The sequence below is a fragment of the Lupinus angustifolius genome, chromosome LG05 (assembly GCF_001865875.1).
Source record: "Lupinus angustifolius cultivar Tanjil chromosome LG05, LupAngTanjil_v1.0, whole genome shotgun sequence".
Lineage (NCBI taxonomy): Eukaryota > Viridiplantae > Streptophyta > Magnoliopsida > Fabales > Fabaceae > Lupinus > Lupinus angustifolius.
In genome coordinates this window covers 9,310,560-9,320,046 of record NC_032013.1, presented here as the reverse complement: position 1 = coordinate 9,320,046, position 9,487 = coordinate 9,310,560, and the positions used below count along the sequence as shown (strand labels likewise).

The 9,487-nt window shown below is 34.5% G+C and overlaps 1 protein-coding gene across 3 annotated transcripts; it reads left to right on the top strand.

Annotated features, from left to right (window-relative positions):
* On the top strand, window positions 3,343-8,109 carry LOC109347673 (probable LRR receptor-like serine/threonine-protein kinase At2g16250). Of its 3 annotated transcripts, XM_019587659.1 has the most exons (6): window positions 3,343-3,529; window positions 3,755-4,602; window positions 4,669-5,667; window positions 6,197-6,322; window positions 6,839-6,861; window positions 7,183-8,109. In XM_019587659.1, the coding sequence occupies exons 2-6, from the start codon at window positions 3,818-3,820 to the stop codon at window positions 7,779-7,781; spliced, it is 2,532 nt and encodes an 843-aa protein (XP_019443204.1). In that variant the 5' UTR covers window positions 3,343-3,529; window positions 3,755-3,817; the 3' UTR covers window positions 7,782-8,109. The 3 variants fall into 3 exon arrangements, with proteins under 3 accessions (XP_019443204.1, XP_019443203.1, XP_019443202.1); XM_019587658.1 differs by having other exon boundaries at window positions 3,759-5,667; XM_019587657.1 differs by having other exon boundaries at window positions 3,755-5,667.

The following is a 9,487-nucleotide window of genomic DNA, read 5'->3' as shown; positions in this document are numbered from 1 at the left end:
ATGCGAAATGACCACTTCGCGGACACGTGCACTAAACATGCCCGAGTATTATCGGCCAATACTCGATCGGGTATTATAAATCGCCCGATCCTAATATCCGATTAGAATTTCAGATTTCGGCATTCCGAGTGAAAAATATTTAGAAAATAGGTATCAGTGTACTCAGGGTCTATATTGACTCAAAATGAGATTACGAAGCCAACGGCGCAATTGGAATTCCATTCCGAGTTACGGAACTCAAAAACCACTTTTTGAGCCGTACCGGGTGAGATTCGGCCCCGACAGTGGTCCGAAACCGATCTCCGAAAATCATGAAAATTTACCACTAAATGTGAAATAGAATTACAAGACTAAAACTCAACTAGAGTTTCATCTAATTCTTTACCGAAAATTCCCAGAAATTCATTTTCGAAAATATAATTAATAACAATATTAATAAAATCTTATAATTCAAAATCGTAAAATTTGCGGTGTTACAAGATGGATGAGGAGCTATAACGTATTAGACATACACTTATAGCTTCTTCCATTGCAATAGTAATTTTCATATTTTTTTATGAGACATCTAACTATAGGATATGATTACAATTTTTTAACTTATTTACTAATTTAGATATATTGAGAGACAATTAAAGTTATCATGTGCTAAAAGTTTAGCATTACTATATACCTCTCAAAGAAACATTCACGGTGGTAAAATGTCCACAGAATACATTGATACAAACTTCATGGTTACAGATCTGTTCAATAAAGATTTATCATCTAACGTCTTTCACAAGTATATTGCTCATATGAATACTATATCACTTGACAATATGTTGGTTTAGTGGGAGATTATATTTGAGTGTTCTTTAGGTATAGACATATTTATAGATATATTTTTCTTCAAAATAAGGTTTGTGGTTCATTTTTACTCTGAAATATATTTATGAGGATCTCACAAAAGTAAAATATGACCAATTGAAAATCGATATATATAAATCACCTTCGTATTATTTTCATGTTGTACACTTTATGATTTATCTATGCCATTTAATTGTATTAATATTAGTGATTATTGAAAGCTTTAGTTATAATTGATATAATGGAAACCATTTTTTTGATATTAGTAAGGATATCTCTCACATTTTTGAGTAAGAAACTAATCACTTTCAGGGTTCTTTACTGTCTCCAACAAGTATCGCTATCAGGAATCGAACATTCGACCTTAGAGATTCAGTGGGGGCTTACACCACTAGACCAACATCTTGTTGATATAACAGAAACCATTTTGATTCTATATATTAATAACTAATGAACGAGAAAAGGATATATCTATAATGGTGTATTTTTGAACTCATAAAGTTTAACACATTTTGTAAAATTACATATGTAACCAATGGAAGATTGATTGAATTTTATACCTTACTAGAATAAATGATCAAGAATTTTTTGTTGTAATGTTTTTATAATAAAAATGAGAAGGAATATATATATATATATATATATATATATATATATTCTTTTATAAGATAATAAGATCACAAATATTGAAAGAAATTTATACTCAACTAGAATAAATCATCAAGTATTTTTTGTGGCAATATTTTTATAATAATTAGTAATTGCTAAAAACCAATTATAGTTCTCAAATATGATGTGAACATTCAATTTTTGTGGTAAAGGATTTTATTTGTAGAATCAAAATTTATTGTTATGATTTTTATACTTGTGAAAGAGTTTAGTTTTCAAATACCAACTTCTCATCAGTTTTGCTGAAAACAACAAATCTCAAGAAAAATATAATAAAAAAAGAGTACATTGTACATGCCTTCTAACTTTTGTCCCGAGAAAATATCATGTTTACACAATCATTTTCCAACACAAATTAATAGGATTTGGACATCTATGGTTGCATTTTTTTTTCATGTTTATCTTAAGGCTTAATAATTTAAGTTCTAAAATTGATTTCCACTTTGAAAATTCGACGTGTACTAGACAAGTGGATATTGTGCAAAGCCTCTATCAATTGGTCAATCATTATCACCTTTTACGTATGCGGCACAAGAGAAGACAAGAAAGAAAAATCAAAGTTGAAAATGAACAACATTTTGTTTGGACAATGATGACAATAATTACCTTCTTTCAAGTTGCAAATGTGATAATAATATTGAGATTGCGCTAATTGCAAAAAGCATCGTAATTAAATTGTAACATCGATAGGATGTATATGGATGCCAATAGGGTGGAATGAAAGAAGATAGGGTTTTTTCATACTCATATCAGTAATATTTAGAGATACTTATACGAGTAACAGGTATATGCAGATATCCAATAAGTTTTAAATTTAAATAAATATTTATATATTTATGATAATTAATATAATATAAAATAATTATTACATGAATAATAAAGTTTATGTAAATCTTAAATATATCATTATATTTTAATCATTAAATTTATTATAAAATAATAATAAAATAGATAATATATACTAATAATAAAATATTTCAATTAAAAGATAAGTTTATAAATACACAAATATCATAATATTCATCTTCACCCATAAACTATTTTTGCGGGTATATATTACAGATATTTTAGTGGTACAATTTTTTGGTCATTCTTAGAGCTGTATTTGGGTCTCTCATCATTTTTTAATAAAATAAAATATAAAATTATTAAACTCTCTTTCCCTATTATATTTTAATACGGAAGATCCATAGAGTGAGGATACAATCCCCATGACAACAGCTATAACTATCACAACCGTAGTTTAAAACATTATTACCAAACCCACCACTTTCAGACCATACGAGCCAAACCTCACCAATCCCTGCTTCAAACCTCACCACCTCCCAATCCCAAAGGCATTAATAACAACGGTGTTGGAAAGTGACTGGGTCTCAGAACAAAAACTCAGTGCAGTATTTGCAGAGAGGACTAGTGGCGGTTGAAGGCTAAGAGCATAGCATAACCAATGCCTTCAATTCCCTCATTAATAGAGGCAGATACCTTATTCAATGTTGGTTTCAAATATTTCACCTCTTCTTTTTACTTTTGTTATAAGTAGAAATTTTAATTTTGGTCATGTATGTATCCATTAAATAAAAAGAAAAACATTATCTCAAATCAAATGTCTACAATACATTTAATGCTTTGGTCATAAACACAATAAAATAAAATTGGTCAACTTCCATAAAAACAACATTTTTTTTAAAGTATATAAACATTTATACGCAATCATAATCAGTACATAATTCAATGTTATGTAATTTGAATTATTTTTTTTCGAAAAATCAATAATGATTAAATGTAATAAAATGAGAGTGTATGAAACTGATACATGTATTCATTTTTTTTATATATAAACATTCAACAAACATTAAAGTCTACTACCTTAAACATGTGTGAGGTTGTATTGCAAAAAACAAAAGCATTCATCTGAGTTATTGCATTAATGGTCTTTGTGTAGATTGGATCGGAGTATATAGAAGATACTCCAGAGATAAAGCACCAAGTGAAGAAGAACCAAAGCTTCTGAACAAAGGTAACAAAAAAATAATTTTTTTCTGGGTCATATGCCAAATTTGTTTCACGTAAAAAAAGTGATTTTTTTGCTGAGTTTGTGCCAAATTTGCTCAATTAAACTATAGCAAAGTTATAAAACTGTTACACATAGATGAAATTTCACGTAGAGCTTGTAGCTGAAGATAAAAAATTGATTTTTTTTTATGGGTTGCCAAATTTGCTGAATTAAACTTCACTGTTACAAACAGATGAAACTGCTGAGAAACAAAGCAACTTCAACGTGAAATCGAGTTTCTCAGAATTAGTCATGGTTTTGCAAAGAAGACTAACACTGAGTGTAGTTATAATGTTACTGTTTGTTCAGTTAGGTTTTTGTTTGAATTCTAGAACAGAATGGTTATCATTTCTGGAACTTCGTTCATCATTAGGGATAAGGGGAAAAGATTGGCCTTTAAAAGCCGAACCTTGCCGGAATTGGACTGGAGTTCAGTGCAGGAATGGTCGAGTTATTGGGATCAACATATCCGGGTTGAAACGAACCCGAATTGGTCGTGTTCATCCAAGTTTTGATGTTGATGCTCTTACCAATTTAACAGCTTTAGCTTCATTTAATGCTTCTGGGTTCATGCTAAATGGGTCAATACCTGATTGGTTTGGTCAAAATCTTAGTGCAATGGAAGTGCTTGATCTAAGGTCTTGTTCTATAACTGGTTTGATTCCTGAGTCACTTAAGGGTTTGAGTGTGTTGAAGACTTTGTTACTTTCGGGGAATAGTTTAACTGGTAGAATGCCTTCAAGTTTGGGATTGTTATCTGAGCTATCAGTTCTTGATCTCTCTGGGAATTCACTTTCAGGATCAGTGCCTAACGCTTTGTCGAAGCTTGGTAATTTAACAAAGCTTGATCTTTCTTCTAATTTCTTATCCGGGTCTATTCCACCCGAACTAGGCTCCCTTTCGAACCTCCATATTTTGAACCTTTCTGACAATGAACTCACTGCTTCAGTCCCTGTTCAACTCGGCAACCTTTCCAAGCTGGTTGAGCTTGACCTTGGGATGAATTCACTGTCTGGTTCATTGCCAGATAGTTTATTTTCTACACTTCTTGACATTCATATTCTCATTCTCAGAGGAAATATGTTTGTTGGTGCTCTTCCTAATTCGTCATGGTCATTGCCTAGCTTGCATGTTCTTGATGTGTCCAGCAACAATCTCACTGGTCCCCTACCGAAATTCTCCAATGTTAGTTCTGCTGGTGCCATATTCAATCTTTCAAACAATTTGTTCTACGGATCTTTGAATACTTCGTTTACCAAGTTTAAAATGATTGATTTGTCCGGTAATTATTTGGAAGTTGTGGTGCAAGGTGGTGGTAATGTTACTCTAACTAAGAATTGCTTACAGATGATTCCAGACCAAAGGGATTCGGAAGATTGTAGACTGTTTTATGCTCAAAGAAGTTTACCCTTTGCTCCTGGGATCCAAGAACCAACTCAATCGCCGTTCCAAGAATCCAGATCCAGGAACAACAAACGAGTGACATTCATACTGGCAGGTACATTTGGTGGACTTGGCTTTATTGTGCTTGTAGCATTGGTCCTTATACTGGTTCTAAGACATTGTACTAATCATAGTACTTTGGCAATTGAAAGAGGGACCGCGAATGGGGGGGCTGTTCCGGAAGGGGAAAGTCCTACACCTCCCAAGGATCCTGTCTTTGTAACTAGTGTGGGAAAATCATTTACTTTTGAGCAAATTCTCCATTTGACCGGTAATTTTGCGGAAGCAAATATCATGAAGCATGGTCATTCTGGAGACCTCTACTGGGGAGTATCGGAAGGTGGAGCAATTGTGGTTATCAAAAAAGTGGATTTAAATTTATTTAAGAGAGAATCATATATTGTAGAATTGGGATTATTAAGCAAGGTTTCTCATGCAAGATTGGTCCCAATCCTAGGGCACTGCTTGGAGAATGAGAATGAGAAATATATAATTTACAAGTACATGCCAAATGGAGATTTGGTTACTTCGTTGCACAGAGTCACCGGTTCAGATGGTAAATTACAGTCCCTGGATTGGATCACGAGATCGAAAATTGCAATAGGAGCTGCTGAAGGCCTAGCTTACCTACATGAGTGCAGCCCTCCCATTGTTCACAGGTGATAGAAAATCTAATCTAGATCATAAAGGTTTTTTCATCATGATTCGAAAAATATGATTCGAACAATATGATTTTGTCATGGACTTGAAGATATTAGTAAAATATGATTGAATTTAGTTTTCAAAATTTTATGCATTATGAACTTTTGTTAGCATGGTGCCTTAATGATTGAGAATGCATTCTGAACTTTTATGCATTAACTACAAAAAGATCGTTGAAGTTGAATAATACATGGACATATATGAAAGTAAACATACACTGGTACGCCAGTTATATTTTATATGGTTATAAAGCTAACCTTTTTGACTTTTTGGCCTATGGTGTGAAAGCCATTGTTGTGTTCTATGAATTAATGAGTGTGCTGCCAACATTTTTCTGGTGATACCGTTTTCTTTACAGTTGTTTGATGCGGAATTATAAGTTCCTTGTTAGCATACATTTTGCTTTGTAAATTTTTCGTGTGAAGTTAGTCTGCAACGACTTCTGCAGTTCTGTAAATTACTGAAATTTTACTTTTAATTTTGAAGAGATATCCAAGCTAGCAGTATACTTCTTGACGATAAATTTGAAGTGCGGCTGGGAAGTTTGAGCGAGGTTACTTGCCAAGGAGATTTTCATCAGAGTGCCTTCTCGAGGCTTTTCAGCAAACCACTGTAAGTTTTTGAATTCATCAACAACTGCAATATGATAAATCATCCTGTTGAAACTTTAAATGTTTTAACATGCTGGCGAAATATATGATGAGGATAATAGTTCTAAATTTTTCTGGAACATTTTCCTGTATTGATGCATCACTGTAGGGTGTGGTTGGTACCTTAGTTTTAAATTCTGGTGTTGGCTATGTTGTGTTTATCACAATTGTGGGACAATGTGTGTAATGTGGCCGCAGTTTCTGTTGTGAGACAGTTCCGGATATTCCAGAAACCGCAATTTTGTGGCGGTACTATGGTTGGTACTACCGTTAGGATACCAAGCCTTAACAAGACTGGATACTTATTGATTGATGCTCCTTGTATTGAAGTGACATGATATGCATGTAAACAGAGCTGCCAATAGTTGTTAATTTTGTGATTGGTGTCTAATGTTGATATTTAAATTTCTTCTCCTGTTCATATTTATATTTAGTTGAAGTTGTAACCATTTATTCTTTTATGTCTGTGGTTTTGCAGATCTTTTAATCAAGGAAATCCTGGTGAGGAAATTGATTTACCCCTTTCTTTCTAGCTAGTTTTTATCAAATTATCCATGCATTCGTTCAACTAATGGCCATAAATGTCCATACATAGAGAAAAAATGAACCATTTTATTGAAAAAAAAGTTGGTGTGAGAACATTATGGTGTCACTCGATCCATGTAGCCGACTCACCTAGTGGGCTAAAGGCTTGATTATTGTTGTTGTGTTAGTAAAGAGAAAGGACGAACAAAAGTATTTGACAATATGGGTTTTCTGTTTTAAAATTTGTGACAAGAGACCTAATTAGCATTTTCCAATTTTTGCTGTGGCAATGAACAGGTACATCATCTGTGAGTAGTGACTATGATGTCTATTGTTTTGGGAAGATTTTACTGGAGCTAGTTACCGGTAACCTCGATATCAGCAATTCCGACGACGCCATGACAAAAGAGTGGTTAGAACAAACCTTGTCTTACATAACCATATATGATAAAGAAAGGGTGACTAAGATTTTAGACCCATCTTTGATCATAGATGAGGACCTATTGGAAGAGGTATGGGCTATGGCAATCGTTGCAAGATCATGCTTGAATCCGAAGCCTTCGAAACGTCCTCTCATGAGACATGTCCTCAAAGCACTAGAAAATCCGTTGAAGGTTGTTAGAGAAGACAATGGTAGCTCGGAAAGGTTGAGAACAACTTCATCTAGGAGATATTGGAGCAGTGCATTATTTGGTAGCTGGAGACATAGCTCATCAGAGAATGCTACTGCTACAGGGAATGCAAAAGAGGGTACTAGTAGCTTTAAACAATCATGTAGGGTAGGGTCTCAGCGTAGTGTTGGATTTGATCATTCATCTTCAAATAAAAGGTCATCCAATGAAATATTCCCGGAACCGTTCGAAATGCAAGAGGTGGAGATTGGAGAGGGGAGATGAGCCTAAGAGTCTGTTTGCGAGTTGAGTTTTAGAAGGGAATGAATAAAATGAGAAGGCTTTAGAGTCATCTCACAAGTGTATTTTCTTCCTTCTTTTCGAAAACCGAAATCGCAGAGAGACACTAAGGAAATTGATTTGGTTATTTTATAAGTGAATTTTGTGTAGAATTGTACACCACTGATTATGCAGTGCAATACCAAAAAGGATGAATTCAGTGTCTGGTTCATTGCCAAAAGTAAGAAACTTGTTCTCCAAAAAGGAAAAACTCATCCATATTGCACAAATTTGATTGTAAGAAAACATTATTGAATAGCAAAAGGGAATTCCAGCATTATGTATGGAAGAGAAAGAGAACAAAACGGGTAAAAAAAATAGTGATTCAATGCACGAGAATTTCATCCCATAGAAATTATGATCAATGATAACATTTAGTAACAATAAATAATGGTCATGTTATACATTGGACACTTGCGTCCAAAGCTTGAAGTTGTCTTAGAGGACCCTGCATCTAGAAGGACAAGTGCGCCAGAACTCAAAGTTTGAATGTTAGAATGTTTGATGGGTTATTTGTTAGAGCCCAAAGGTCACATAAGGCCCCCAGCTGGCAAAAGGACTATATCATGAAATAAGACTGATAATATGTTTTTTCTGTTTTAGCCAATTGTCCTTTTATGTAAGATCTCACCACTTGTAGGGTGGAGATCAGTTTGCTTTTGCTTTCTCTGCCTATAAAGAAAGTCATTAGACTATGGAATGGGATATGAATGATGAATTTCTAGTAACTTGTTTTTAGTATTAGATTTATTTTCTTTCTACTGCGAAACCTCCTAACATTTGGTGCTTTCATTTTTTCTTATGCCTCCCAAAAACTCACAAAAGGAACGTGATGATTCCATCACTCAACTTCTTATGGATAAACTAAACGAAAACTAGGAGCAGCAGGATGCTAGACATGTTGCCATCACCACTCTTCTTCATAACATTACTGAAAAGCTTACAGATGTCAGGGTGTGCCCATTAAACCTTCATATCTGCCCATGGAGTCACCAATCCCACCATCCCCTTCTCATCTCACCCACTCTGGAGCTCACCCTCCACATCCACCCAACCCATACAGCCCAACCATCCCCCAAAACCCACCAAACCCACAAAACCAACCAAACCCCCAAACCCCACGCCAATCCCAAAATTCCCCACATTCCCACCCAAACCATACGTTCCAACCATCCTTTCCACAACCTAGCCCCTTCTTGTCCCCTAACACCTACCCTACTCACCTCCACAGTTCCCAAACACAACCTAGACCACCTAAGTTACAGTTGTTGCCATTTGATGGTTTAGAAGTCCTAGATTGGATTTTCCAAGCTGAACAATTTTTTCATTTTTATCTTGTTCCACCAGATCAGAGGTTGCACATGATTGCATTTTATATGCAATGGGAAGCATTAAGTTGGTTTAAGTGGATGTTTCTCAACTCACAACTCTCCGATTGGAATTCTTTTACCCGGGATCTAGAGAATCGTTTTGGACTGTCCACATATACAAACCACCAGGCAGAACTGTTCAAGTTAAAACAATATAGATCTGTCGTAGAATATCAGCAATAGTTTGAAAAACTGTGCAACAGGATCTGGGGTTTATCTCCAGAAATTATTTTGAATTGTTTCATTTCTGGATTATTACCCGATATAAGACGAGAGTTGGCT

What these genes read in the sequence shown, in the direction of transcription:
- LOC109347673 (XM_019587658.1), top strand. Translation starts at nt 3,818, where the DNA reads ATGGTTTTGCAAAGAAGACTAACACTGAGTGTAGTTATAATGTTACTG. An exon ending in AGGCTTTTCAGCAAACCACT is followed by an intron (nt 6,323 to 6,838) that starts GTAAGTTTTTGA and finishes GTGGTTTTGCAG; the next exon opens with ATCTTTTAATCAAGGAAATC. An exon ending in TTTTAATCAAGGAAATCCTG is followed by an intron (nt 6,862 to 7,182) that starts GTGAGGAAATTG and finishes GGCAATGAACAG; the next exon opens with GTACATCATCTGTGAGTAGT.